Raw genomic sequence first — 14,836 nt, forward strand, 5'->3', positions numbered from 1 at the left:
ATGAGGGTTATGGTTTCTACCCCGTGCCCTTCGTTGGTGTTTCGGTCTCCAGTCCCTGGTCCAGCCGGTGAGCCCTCATTGGGTGTCTTGTTTCCGAAGCAGAAGCGGCAGGTGGTGGTGCATGACCTTCAGGAAACAGTTGGAACTCCGGAGCGACTAACTAGCAAAAGTCGAGGTCGCAAAGATGGCTTGACTATATCCCCTAATAAGTTAAAGCTGAGTTTGGCTCTGGGCAAGAGAAACCTCATTCTGGATTCTGAAAACCTTGGCTTGGACCTCGTACTGCAGGCAGAGGCTAATTCTGGTAGTATGAATAGGTCATCTTCTAGTGACAAGCATAAGACCTCAAAGCATGATGAGGACAGTGAGCAGCACAAGTCTCCCAAGAAGAAGCATTCTGTGGGTAAAAACTCCAACTCGAAAGGGAAGGAGATAGCTCTTTTTAAAATTCTGTTATTGGGGTAAAGCTTATGTGAGAGTGCATGGACTTCTATGAGTCTTATGTGACGTTTCTAGTTTATTGCTTGTACGGTTGTACCACAATTGCGTGATTGGCAAGGAAGAGCTAGTTGAATGATATCATTTTCCGTAGAGGGCGAGGTTTATACATTATTAGATAGACTTGCTTAAAAGCGAGCGTTTTAGAGATTTTAATGATCTGCTTTAGCTTAGATAATTTAGTTCGGATTTTCTTGCCGAGTTTTGCTTATGTAAGTTATGGTGGACTCTAGCATTTGGTTGTTGATTTAATGAATTCAACTTCTATTTAAAAAAAAAAAGTAAAAATTGAATAAAATCGATAAAAAAATTGCTAAAATTCATTTTTATTTTAGGGGAAATGATCATTTACCCAATTTTAATTTAAAAATTTGCCCACTTACCAAAACACTCTAAGAGATTGCCTACTTACCCAAATACTCTAAGAGATTATTTCCTTAATACCCAATTAAGTATTTTTTAATTCATTTTTATTTATTTTTGGGACAATTTTGCCTCTCCTTGCTAGGTATTTTAATAAACTTGGCGAAAGCATTTTTTGAGGTATATATACAATATTTTTTTTTTAGATGAAATTTTAGCAGAAATTAATACTTTGCAGTTTTTTAACAAAAAAGAAAAAGAAAAATTTATAGTGTTAGTCTCGTACTAGAAGATCTGTTCCATCGTTGTAAACGCCACCGTTGGATACCTCTCTCTCTTCCCAGCAAAAACCCTACAAACAGTTAGGAGAGATAATCGGACATTACAGCTTCGCAGGTACGCTTTTCGTTTTGCATTTGACAGTTTCGATGTTGAAGTTTCAAACTTGGGTTCAGTATCGCGAGCTTTGTATTCAACCCAAGAGTCTTCGTCTTCGCCGATGACTTTTTTTTTTTTTTTTTTTTTTTAGGGTCACCGATTCCATGCTCTATTTTTGCAATTCATCATTCTCTTCTGGGTCTAACCTTTATTTTGTTCCCGGGCACAATATATGTCTACGAAATTTGTAGCAATCGTTGAATTCTTGAAGGTATGGTATTGAGTGTAGTTTTAAGAAAAATCGTGAAAGGATCAAGTAGGTGTAGTAATGCGATTTGACAAGTTACTTCCTTTTGATTTACCAGTAGTTCCGAGATAAATGCGAAAACAGAAGAACTTAATTTATCTTATGCTAATGCTGAATGTCGTTGGAACTGTGATAATTGATCTCTTCCTCTTTAGACTTGCTTTCTGTGATACCTTATTATATCAAGTTTATTTGTAGGATAGGCTGATCCATCAGCTCTTGCATGAGTACGAGTCAGTATTTTGGCACTTTGCTGCGTATAACCATCATCAAGAAAACCAGATAAAGTAACTCGCATCGATTGTTGTGCAGCCCTATTATTATTATTTTATTTATTTCCCCTGTACCAGGGTTCCAAAATCAAGTTTGCACCTACACCTTAATCTGCTGTTTCCGGAGGAGGAGGGGATGTGGTTTGGTTAGATGTTTGGTGATGTGGATCACCTTCATGATTTGTTTCAGTCCACTTGGAGATGCTGCTCTTTCTTACGTGGATGGATTGGCAGTTTAATATTGAAGCATTGCACGGATGTGGTGAGTTTGTTTATATACATTACATTTTTACATCCTCTGATTATGGAGCTGCACAATGAGATGTTGACAATACTTTTTCAATTCCAGACTGGCTTACAATCAAGAAACTATCTTTCTAAACTGGTTAAAGAAAGGGAGCATCAACTTTCAACCTTCATGTCTCAAACGGCGTATATAGATCTTAGTTCATCTGACAGTGATTTAGAAGAGATAGAGCCTGTTGGTAGAAGAACTCTTCCACCTTCGTTTTCTGCATCTGCTTCTGCTTCTGCTTCTGGTTCAAATTCAAGGAGTAAAGGTTAGCTTGGGTTTTGTGTTTGTGGAGCCTTCCCATGTTTACATTGATTTGTATTAACCATAAATCATATGACATGATCGATCAATTTTGCAGACTATGCTGACAAGTCTAGAAAGGTGCCTTCTCCTAGAACAGCACATGCTTCTAATGGAATATCACCTAATTATAATCACCACAGACAAGTGTTAGATAAGTTTCATCCCAGTTCAAGTGGTGACATAAGAGCATCAAATCAACAGGTTGCCCGAGCAGATAGTTCTACGTATTTCTCTCAAAATGGAAATGTGGGTCAGCGTCAAAACGTCAATTCTTGAATTGCTAATATTTATGTTACAGATACTAATAATATTTCACTTCGACAGGCCCTAAAGAGGACCCTTCCATTATCTATGCAGGCTCTAAACCCTGCAGTAGATAACAGGGCCCACAATCAGTTCCGTGATACCACCAACAAGGGTTTTATGAGAGACCATTCAATCAGGGGGAATGATGAACATATGTATGATAGAATGCCTCCATTTGTAAAGTCATCGTCTAACTCCCAATTTCCTAGTTCAAGTGAGCCTCAATACCTTCCGGGAATAGGTGAAGAAAGGGTTGCTGAAAGTGACGAGAGGCTGATATATCAAGCGGCACTAGAGGTATCTCTTGCTTTTCAATAGATTAAAGCATCTCCAATCATGCGTGCTTCTCTTTTTTTATTAAAGATGATTACAATGTTGATTTAGGGAGTTATAAATGTTTTTAATTCGTTACTTTAAATTAGCAATTATATACCAAAATAATTATTTGGCATATTGAATATGAAACACAGAATAACACATTGATTATTTCACCAGTAGCCATCTCTTCTCAGATATAGTAGCTTCAAGAGGTTTTGATATATATTAGGAGCATGACTGGAGCAGATTTTTTAACTTTTCCCTAATCTTTTACTTAGAAGCTCATTTAGGGAGCTTGATGGAGATGCTCTTAATTCGACTATTTTGTAATCTACGCTATCATAAGTGACTTAGTGGTTTAATGGCTCGTTTGTGATTAGAGATCTTCATTTTGCTGGCTAAGATAAGGCCAGAGCTGGTTGTGGGCTCTATTGATGGACATGGTCTGCTCTAATTATGTAAAATGTACATGCTCGATTGGGGAGCTGTTATTGGCACCCCAGGAAGTCATCCTGCACTGCATAGTTAATCTTTCATTATTTCTAGACATCCACAGAATGAGATCAGAGTAGTGCTAATTGACTTCCTCGGAGTGCTAATAACATTTCCCTTGAGCTGCACGCCAATGATATAATTTGAAGTCCTAAAGAAGTTTGGTTCTGCAGGAACTTAATCAACCAAAACTTGAAGCTACTTTACCTGATGGTCTTTTGTCGGTCTCTCTTCTACGACATCAGGTGTTCCTCTTTGTTTATTAGAATTGCTCCTGTCATTTTTCACCTTGCATGTTTTGAACTTAAATCAGTTCTACTTCACAGAAAATTGCTTTGGCATGGATGCTTCAGAAGGAAACCAGAAGCTTGCATTGTCTAGGTGGAATCTTAGCTGATGATCAGGTTTCTCAAGAATATTCTTATGACCTGTAGCTCTTGCCTATCCTTTGATACTTGGATACGAAATTTATTTTGTAAGTTCACTTGGATTCTTAATGCTCTTCTCTTACAGGGCCTTGGTAAGACAATCTCAATGATTGCACTTATACAAATGCAGAGGTCTTTGCAATCGAAGTCAAAACCTGAACACTTGGACAATAAAACTGAAGCTTTGAATTTGGATGATGATGAGGACCATGGTGGTTGCGGTTTGGATAAAGTCAACAAGACTGAAGAATCTGATTTTAAATCAACTCCAGAAGCTAGTACCTCTGCACAGCCATTCAAAAAGAAGAGGCCAGCAGCTGGTACATTGGTGGTTTGTCCAGCAAGTGTTCTTCGACAGTGGGCTAGGGAGCTGGATGAGAAGGTTGCAGAGGAAGCAAAATTGTCTGTACTTGTTTATCATGGAGGCAGCAGAACAAGGAATCCCGAAGAACTTGCTGGCTATGATGTGGTTCTCACTACATATGCTATTGTAACTAATGAAGTCCCAAAACAACCTTTAGTTGATGAGGATGAGGGGGATGAAAAAAATGTGGAAAAGTATGGATTATCTTCTGATTTTTCTGTCAACAAGAAGAGGAAAAAGGCTTCTATTGTTAGTAAGAAGGGAAAGAAAGGTAGGAAAGGATTTGACACTTCCCCTTTTGACTGTGGTTCTGGGCCACTTGCAAGGGTCGGTTGGTTTAGGGTGATACTAGATGAAGCGCAAACCATTAAGAATCACAGAACTCAAGTGGCTAGGGCCTGCTGTAGCCTTCGAGCCAAAAGAAGATGGTGTCTATCTGGTACACCAATACAAAATGCAATTGATGATTTATACAGTTACTTCAGATTTCTGAAATATGATCCTTATGCTGTGTATAAATCATTTTACACTACCATTAAGGTTCCAATATCCAGAAATTCACTCCAAGGTTACAAGAAGCTCCAAGCTGTTCTGAGAGCTATTATGCTGCGCCGGACAAAAGGTGAATGCTTTGTCCTTGTTATTTGGTTTGCTGGATAGTTGGTAATTATTTCTGCTTTTTAACATGTTCATTATAAGAATGGATGGATGCTTTCCAATATTACCCACACTAATGTGCATGATATAACATGACTCTCCAATTTGTTTGCCTCTTTGGGTATATGTGACTTCCCTTGTTGAAGTAGGTGATCCCTACCCGTTAGATCTTGGAATACAATATTGAGAAAGAGGATCTTGTTCCCTTCCTTCATGCCATTTCTCTCTCTCTCTCTCTCTCTCTCTCTCTGCCTTTTTTTTTTTCCTCCCCAGCTATAGGTTTAAGATCTCTTTATAAATTTTAATGTTATTGCTGTAATGCTGTGAAAGAATGTGAATGTGCTTGTGTACTTTATCTTTCATTGAACTCTTTCGTGTTGATCATCATTTCTTTTTTTGCAGGAACAATGATTGATGGGCAACCTATAATTAATTTACCACCAAAAACAATTAACCTGAGTAAAGTGGAGTTCTCGTCTGAGGAGAGGGCCTTCTATACCAAATTAGAAGCTGATTCACGCTCTCAATTCAAGGTGCATTGCCTTTTATTTTATTTATTCTGCTTGAGGTGGTGGAATCTGACTATCCATCTGATTTTTTCTGTGTTGTCTGCTGAAGAGAGAAGATGAAGTTTTTGTTTCTCTTTGATAGATTATCCAGTGACTTGTTGAAAGTGGACAATAACAATAGCTGAAAAGCAAAACCATGTATCACCTCAGAACAAGATACTCTCAAAATCAAGAATAATTAAGTTAAAAGGAATGTTTGGGACAACAGATTTTAGCTTCTTCTTTTATTTTATTTTATTATTATTATTTTTTTCATACAGTACAAGTGATGTTGTAGAAATGACCAGTAAGCAAATGCTCTAACTGTAATATTATTGGTCAGACACCTTTTGCAACTGATAGTAACCTCATTTTTATAAGTTTTGTGTCAACTAGTTCAAGACTTTCATCAAGACATATGTATGGTACAGCATTGGCATCTATTTATTATTATTGAAGTAGGACACAACGGAAGTAAATAATGTCCCCTTGTTTCTTTCATATAATTTAAATCTGCCAGTAAAAAGTCTGAAATACCTGTTGCGAATTGTGTTGACATATCTATTGAGAAATGTTACAGTTGTAATTCCATGTTATAACCATCCCCGGTCCTGTTGAAGATTCTTTGCTGTTTTATAGATATTCTGATGCTGAACTCTATTGTTTCTTGCAGGCATATGCTGCTGCTGGCACAGTAAATCAAAACTATGCAAATATTCTTTTGATGCTTTTGCGCCTTCGGCAGGCTTGTGATCACCCTCTACTTGTTAAAGGATATGACACTGACTGCGTTGGGAAAGATTCTGTGGCTATGGCAAGTACACTTTCTAGAGAGATGCTTATCGATCTATTGAATGCCCTGGAAAGTTCCGAGGCCATTTGTCGTGTATGCAATGTGAGCTTTCTTAAAACTTTTCCTTACTGGATATTTCTACTTAAACTAGAAATAGATGCAAATGTATTGATTTTAGTAAAAAGTCTTTAGCACGACAATGCTTCAACTTTAAACAGTTGCTTTCCTTTGCTACTCTCTTTGCAATGTCAGAATAGTAAAAGAAAAGTGTGGGAATGTGGGGGTCCTATCTAATTCTTCTGGTATTTGATGATCTTGGCAGGATGTACTTGAGAACCCTGTTGTTACTATGTGTGGCCATGTTTTCTGCCATCAGTGTGTGTCAGAAAATATGACTGGTGATGACAGTATGTGCCCTGCAATTGAATGCAAAAAACAAGTCAGTCCTGATGTTGTTTTCTCCGAATCCACTCTAATAAGTTGCCTCTCTAAGGATCTTGATGGTGGTTCAACGAATTCTCAGTTGATTGAGAAACCAGTAGTGGTACAGAATGAGTACACTTCATCTAAAGTCAGAGCTGTTATTGAGATAATACAGTCACACTGCAGGTTAAACAGCCCAAATTTGGAGCAATATAATTCTACAGGATGCAATAGAGACTCTTCTTTTGAAAATGAAAACCCGTATTCAGACATCAATGTTGTAAAGCGCACAACCGTAGTTTCAAACTCGCCAAATGATGGACCAATTAAAGCAATCATTTTCTCCCAATGGACTAAGATGTTGGATTTAGTTGAGAATGCAATGAACGAGTACTGTATACAATACAGAAGGCTTGATGGTACAATGACTCTGACATCAAGAGACAGGGCTGTCAAAGAATTCAACTCTGATCCTGAGGTTTTGGTCCTTACCTTGATAATTGCTGAAATAGTTCATAACTGGTTAAATGTTTTCCTTCCCATCATCATTCTTTTTCTTATTCTTAAATGGGCAAGTTAGAAATCTGAACCTAATTATGCTACTTATGTTTAATATTTTATGAATGCCAATCCATGGATCTGAGATTATTGGAATATCACTTGACTGAATGTGTGTAAACTGTACTACTTTGTTATGAGAAATTTTTTTTAGCACTGAATGATTAACTTCTTTACTGCCTCAATCTGGCAACTAAGTTCAAGATCTTAATTGTTGCAGGTCACTGTTATGCTTATGTCACTAAAGGCAGGAAACCTTGGTCTAAACATGGTTGCTGCATGTCATGTTATCCTTTTGGATCTTTGGTGGAATCCAACAACTGAGGATCAAGCTGTCGATAGGGCACATAGAATTGGACAAACCCGGCCTGTTACTGTAACTCGACTTACTATTAAGGATACAGTAGAGGACAGGATATTAGCTCTACAGGTATGATCTTTACTTACTAGTCGTGCCACCTGGAATTGATCTCTCTCTTTTTTCTTTCGCTTCTCTTGTGAGCTCTTTAAAATCGTATCAGATACAAAAAAAGATTGTATTTCTCTGTCTAGTGTCAAAATTGAATTCCAGGACTGACAAATTGTTGATTGTTTTTCTTATATCCTTTGCTATCAACTTTTATAATGTCTAGTTTTGTGTTAGTTCAAATAGAAAATGATTCACTAAAAAGTACAAGTGCATTGGATGTATAGAGGAGAGGTAGAAATATGATGAGGGAAAAATGATGAAGACAAATGAAATTTAGCGTGGAGTCAAATGAACTCAAAAGGACCTAAATTATTATTGTTAAATGTCATCCTAACATTAAGGGGGATATGTTCATACTCCCAAGTCCTAAAATACGAAGTGATTTGACCAATTGTCCTTCTATTTCAGAATGAAAACTTGTCTTTATGCTTTGTTTTTGCAGGATGAGAAGAGAAAAATGGTTGCATCTGCTTTTGGTGAAGATAATAGTGGGGGCTCTGCAGCTCGTCTGACAGTTGAGGATCTCAGATACCTATTTATGGTCTAGAACACAACCAGGGCATTCACTTTCGTGTTTGTAGCTTTAGTATTTTTTGTGCTTGCTCAAAGCCTTGTCTAGAAGCAAATTTCGTAGTTTAAATATGTGAAAGTAGAGGCAGAGCTCCTCATATGGAAGGGACTGTTGGGTGTAGCTAGATTTGCGTGATAACCTGCATCAATTTTTGACTTGCTAGGCGAAACAAGGCATTTTGTTCCCACCAACTGCTGGGATAGCAAGCATTGGGCGGCTGTAAATATTCTAATCCATATTTATTGTCCACAAGATGATTATGTAGTTGCCGTTCCCTTCATCTTTGTGAATATATAGAATAATGCTCCTTATCAGTTAATTTAATTTTTTGCATCTATTTCGATTTATTGGGTGCGACTTGTGAGCAATGGCTCTGGTTAAGCGGGTAACGCGCCTAGCGAAAATAGAACGCCCCTAGCGAAAAACACAAATAGAGTTCTCTCTCCCGGCCGAACACTGTTGGTATTCCGACATTTCCTTACCAATGATGTTGTCACTTAGTTGGATTTTGAGTCTTCTTGGTTGGTGTGACCGTTTTTCTTGCCTCATGGTGTCGTAGATCTAGTAGCTCTATTAGGAAGTTATGTTAAGATCCTTTTGGTCTGATTTTTGTTATAACTTGTAAGTGGTCCGTAAGTGGCCATGCTTGTATTATTCATAGTGATAGAGGTACTATTGTAACTTCTTTCGTAAGAATACAATTATTTGATAAAAAAAGAAGAAGAAGATAATTGTATGTATATTCCACTCTATACTAATTTGAGTAATTTCTGAGTAAAGCTCACAATCAGTCAATCATATTGCTTTTACAGATTCCTCTACTTTGGACCAACAAATTCTGACCTGTGTGGGCCTATTATACAAAGTGATCTAAGCCAGCCAGGACCCAGTAAATCAACATCAGTAGTATATTTTTCTCCAAGTCGAAATACAAAGTAGTGATTTTCTTGCTAATCTCCGGAATTTGAAAAAGGGTCCAAAAAGTGACCTTATTTGATCACAGATGGTGCTAAAGACGAAAAAGACAATGCCTTTGTAAAAGCCATTGCTTGAATGCACTCCAACTAGGGTAACACCAAAAGAAGTGTTGATTGATTGCTTCACATGTCCAAAACGGTGGTGGCTCCCTTAGCTCATGATTCAAACACCATACCGCTACTGCAGCTTTGCCTGGAGTCGTGATTCAATATCCTCTAGTAAATGTAAAGGGCTCTGGTCATCGGCCAAGAAATAGCCTCTAGTAAATGTAAAGGGATCTCTTGGATCTTCGATCGTTAGCATGCTTAGGACGTTTATGACCTTATCACAACAAAGAAATCTTTTGACCGTACGTCTTCAATTTTCTTTGGGGAATAATTATGTTTGAGCCTTTTTTTTTAATCTGAGGAAAATCGATCATGAGCATGCATGATAAAGTAATAAACCGAATATTTTTGCACATTCATCATCTTGATCCAGCTGCTAATTAGTCAAAGTGAAAAGTGAAGAGCTAGCTAGTGCATACATTCACACCGCCAAAAGCCACACTGATGATATTTCTCAAAAGCTAGCGTTTTATTTGCTCGCCCATACGTTGGCGGTTTGATACTAGCTAGATATGCATCAGCTAATTAATACATCTGAACATTAACTACCTAAGCTACCAAAGTTCATGCATGCATATTTGTCTAGCTAGTCGATTATACTGCATGGTTTAGCATACATATATATATAATCATCCAGGATTGAAGGTTTAGAAAATAAGTACGTAGGAGCTAGCTAGCTAGCTAGCAGACATTGGGTCCAAATCCTACAAAACCATTAGCTCCATCAAATGAGATTTGAATGCCCTCTTGCTGAATATTCCCTATTATGGAAAGCCCTGCAGCGGAAGGAGCAAATGCCAAACAAAACGTACCCTTGTCATCCACCGGAATCAGAAAGTTGCTTGCCGGAAGGGTCAGGATGGGCCCGCCCGAGAAATAAAAGGAAACGGTCGGTACCCGAACCGACACAAACCCGTTCAGGTCATAACACGTGTCAAAGATGGAGACTCCGGAGACCCGTGGGAGGTTTGCGGTTTGCTGAAGAAACGCGTCGCGGAATGCCTGATAAGCCAACGTCGGGAACCTGGTGACGGCGGTTCCGGTGTCCATAACAACGCCTCCGTCGCCGAGCTCCGTCTGCCGGAACACGTCCTCGGATATTGGGACCCGCATGCCTCCGACACCAAGGCCCGCGAGGCCAACGTAGTAGAAACTCGGGGCCCGTTGGTTCCGGATCAAAGGGACCCACGCAGCACCCACGGGCATCGCGGCACGCCCGAACTCGAGTGAGCCGGTGGTGGCGTCACCGTCACCACCCCGGCTGACCAAACAGTAGGAAAATGCACCGCCAGTCTGGCCGCCCAGCTGGCCGACGAATGACATGGGCCCACTCCCGAGGCCCAAAAGACCTGCGGCTCCGACGAACATGCCCCGATTCATGTGGCCGCAGCCGATGGCCACGTTGCGGATGAGAGCGCGGCCGAAGGTGACTGTTTCGAGGGCGAGAGTGCCCTGCGTGTAGGAGCCGTCGCCGTAGGAAGCCTCGTACCGGCACCGACCTGCGTGGCAGCCCGGGTTCTGGAGGCGGCCACACACGGTGGAGGTGCAAGACACGCCGGAGTAAGAAGCAGAGTGTGCCGGGTCGAAGATCGGGTCGGACTGGTGATAACACTGGCTACAAGGTTGACACTGGACCCACACAATATCGCTGCCGGAGTCAATGACCACGTATTGGCTTCTGGGAGGGCTGCCAACGCCGATCCTAACAAAGTATTCACCGCTGCCTTGCGCCATCCCCGAAACCACCTCCGATCCAAAGTCCGTGACTAGTTTACTATTACCGAGGCGACGCATAAGGCTATCAACCCTTTTCACGTCTCTGTTGATGCGTGCATGAAACAGATGATGATGTGAATTGCTGCTCTTGTTGTATGGTGCTTGTGGGAATATCTTATCTCTATGAACCACCTTCACCTTCCATCTTGCTCCTCCGCTTTCGCTTTCGCTACCACCATCTTCTTCTTCTTCCTTGTATAGCTTGGTGGCAGCAGAAGCGATTGTTTGTTTGACGTGCAACTGTTGGAAATCGGGGTAAGTGGTGATGGTGGTGGCGGTGCCGCTAATACCCAAACTTGTTATGACTAGAGCCACGCAGAGTAATAGCATCCCCTCCATGGCTACCTAGCTAGCTACAATGGTTTTTGGATTAATGTAGCCTCCCACTTCAATATTATGGAAAAGTGGAAGCTAGCTAGCAAGTAAAAACTTTGGGTTTGCAGAGGGTAGGGTTTGGAATTAAGTGTGGGGTGGGATTTAGAATTTGGTTTCGGTTTAGGGGAATATATAAAGGTATTATGGAGGGGAAAAGGTGAAAGGAAGGGGTTTTGGAATAATAATTCATCACTAGCCTGCCCTCCATTTTTTGTCTCTGTTTTCGGATTGATGAATGCGAAATTTCTCTCTTTTGTCAGGGTGCTTTCAATTTTTTCTTTTTCTTTTCCTAGTCTAATATTGCGCTGAAAGTGTTTCTATATATAAGTGCTTCATAAACAAGTACGTACTGCTCTCTTCCAAAAAAAAAAAAGTACGTACTGCTTTTTAACGAATTACACGTATGTTAATTATCCACTTCCGATCCAAAAGACGCTCTTATAGCTGAAATGTTATCGAGCAAATACACTTCCTAGAAAAACAGTTGCCGGCCAAATGAACCCTATTAGGGTTTAGGCTGTAACTAGTTATCCAGCTCTTTCCTATAAGTGTTGGTCTGGACTTTCCTCTTGACAACTATTGTTTTCCTCTTATTGTCGTGGAAGGAGTAAACCTAATAATTAATGTGAACGAGGATCGAGCCTCGTATGGTTGCTAAAAGGGTCATTTTTAATAGGAGAACCTCCAGGCTTTTGAATATGAAGGCTAAAGTGGTTCTTTTCGATCGGCTTGGAGTCTGCTTGGCTAGCACTATTCTTTTATTTCTTCAACTTTATTTTCCTCTGCCCTTTTGGAGCGCTGATATTTCACCAAAATATCAATCCATCTATCAACTCTTAAGTGCACCTCATATTGAAGTTGTAAGCAGAAGCGGTACGTACTCCAAACCAAAAGCAGTACTATATATATTATAGTCCGTGATCGTTGTCGGTACGTAAAGTATCAATACTTGCTTGATATCCTTGGTAATTACTAATTAAAGAGTCACAACCAAGAGTCCAAGACTAAAAAAGTCACAGTACATATCTATACGTGTATATATATAGTGGGAAAGCTGTGTTATTTGTAATGATGCTTCTTTATTATAGAGTTATCTTTCCGATATGTCACTGCTATATTAAAGCAAATGGAGTAGCTATTTGTGCACTTTTTACTAATTAGTACTTATTAGAATACATAGATATTGTAGAGAATCTTAGTATTATTTCAGGATGTTCTCTTTATGCTTATTGAAATCTGGGCTTCAGGCTCTATGTCCCCCATGTATTCTGCAATTTCATTAATCAACTGCATATATATATATATATATATATATATATAGTCGACTTAAAAGTAAATTTTATTGAATATGCTGATTTCCTTTTTCTATTGGTTTCTTTCTATACAGAGACAAGGATTACGTGCACTACTAATAAACATAGTGATATAGTAAGAGCAACCTTCGTATCCTTTTATCAAAGTTCGATCAGCCTTTCCCTTTGTTATTTCAAATGAGGGTGTGTTTCTATAAATTTATATGTTTTTGTCACAAAGTTTACTTTTCATTGCTAAGCTAACCTAGACACTCCATATAGCTAGTGAAATCGATATACTGTTTAATATAACACATGGATATGCTTCAATTCTTAATTACATGACTTAGACCTGCCACAATTAATCTCTTCCAACGATCCTTGGCTATCATGTTATTTAGGATAGGTCCATGTCATTTAACATTAATACTTGGTCTATTTATTTGATAAGCAAATTAAGGAGGGTGGTGTGAAAAATTGCGTTGAAGAAAGTGGCGGAGGCTGGTAAGCATTCTGCGCAAGAGTGGTGCGGGTTTTGGTTTCTTTTCTTCTTTTTCAGTTCTCCACGAGAGTAAACGTGAGTGCAGAATCTTTCAAAAAGGATTAGAAGTTAAGCAATAAAGAAGTAATCAAATCAAATTAGCTACCTCAGAAAAGCTCAGCTTCTTTTTTTTTACATGGAGCAAACATTTGAAGTTGATTTAATACGATAAATAGCCACCACCTTTCGCCCTCATGAGTGGATTGTTAGTTTAAAAGCAACGATTGTATTAGTATATAATCTTTTTTTTTTCTTCCTAACATCTATAATGGCGGCTGAGCTCACTCTTTCCTTTTGGGGTTTGGCATTTGAGGTAATATATATTTCATCAGAATAAAGTCGACTTCGTATAGCTAGCTAGCTTACTCAGTAATTCTTTTTGTTTTTGGGATACTTGCTTACTAGGTGAGAAACAGACAATAATTCCCGGCATGCTGTACAAGCACGTTTGTTTTGAAATTCTGAATATCAAATAATGACCGATCAATATAGTGAATATATATACACACTTTACTAAAAGAATTGAGTACTGATTTTGATTCGCATACCACCTGCAGTAGCTAATAGCTATAGCTTGAATAGACGAAGCTAGCTAGCTTGGCGTGTGAACAATTTAACCAAATTGAAGCCAGAGTCGATCTGTTCGATCAACAGAAACTGAGGTCATATATATATATATATATATATATATATATATATATATATATATTGAATACTTTTACAAAATAATCCAAATGACAGAATAGAAAATTGTAGCTAGCGCGCATGTCCGATGTTTCCACTACTATATATCGATGGATGATCAATATCCCACTTCCAATATGCATGTTTCTTAAATAAATACATGCACAAAATGTATCGACAAGCTAGGTTGATTGAGTATGAGATTAAACAATTATAAAAGAAGAAGAGATTAAGATACGCAGGGATATTCATGAATTAATGCTTGTTAATAGGACAAGACCAACCAAAATGATAGGACAGAAAATTAGGGTTTGTATATATAACAATAATCCAGGTCGTAGTGGATGGATTAATAGAAAATTATCTTGATTGAGCACGATCGATCGACATTCCAATAATTGTACCATTATGGCACCTAAAAGTTGTCCTCATTTTTAATAATGCATGTTATAAAAATCATCAAGATTTTTGATGTCTCGTGAAAGATTATTTTTGTGATAAGCAAAACCTATGCAATCAAGCAAATTGATCCAATAATTGATTATGTGTTAGTTTCTTGACAAATGAGCCGGTTAGTATTTGGCGATCTATCATAAGAAATGCCGGCCAATTCATTCGTAAATAACAATATATATTACATATGCCTACTATGTACATACACAAGTAATATTCAACGCAATATCACTTGATTTGAACCAGTAATATATAGGTGCACATACGTATATTAATTTCTGCATGCA

At 38.6% G+C, this 14,836-nt stretch overlaps 2 protein-coding genes across 2 annotated transcripts; one reads left to right on the forward strand and one right to left on the reverse strand.

Annotated features, from left to right (window-relative positions):
• The first annotated feature begins 1,110 nt into the window (after window positions 1–1,110).
• Window positions 1,111–8,678, forward strand: LOC133708712 (helicase-like transcription factor CHR28). Its single transcript, XM_062134218.1, has 13 exons — window positions 1,111–1,257; window positions 1,750–2,080; window positions 2,168–2,378; window positions 2,472–2,662; window positions 2,741–3,019; window positions 3,706–3,777; window positions 3,859–3,936; window positions 4,046–4,946; window positions 5,384–5,514; window positions 6,203–6,424; window positions 6,645–7,223; window positions 7,524–7,733; window positions 8,215–8,678. The coding sequence occupies exons 2-13, from the start codon at window positions 1,970–1,972 to the stop codon at window positions 8,317–8,319; spliced, it is 3,090 nt and encodes a 1,029-aa protein (XP_061990202.1). The 5' UTR covers window positions 1,111–1,257; window positions 1,750–1,969; the 3' UTR covers window positions 8,320–8,678.
• Window positions 8,679–9,751: 1,073 nt separating this feature from the next.
• LOC133712623 (protein ASPARTIC PROTEASE IN GUARD CELL 2) lies at window positions 9,752–11,713 on the reverse strand. Its single transcript, XM_062138732.1, has one exon. It carries the CDS (start codon window positions 11,541–11,543, stop codon window positions 10,110–10,112), a length of 1,434 nt encoding a protein of 477 aa, XP_061994716.1. The 5' UTR covers window positions 11,544–11,713; the 3' UTR covers window positions 9,752–10,109.
• Window positions 11,714–14,836: the final 3,123 nt, after the last annotated feature.

Source organism: Rosa rugosa, chromosome 5 (genome assembly GCF_958449725.1).
Source record: "Rosa rugosa chromosome 5, drRosRugo1.1, whole genome shotgun sequence".
Classification (NCBI taxonomy): Eukaryota; Viridiplantae; Streptophyta; class Magnoliopsida; order Rosales; family Rosaceae; genus Rosa; species Rosa rugosa.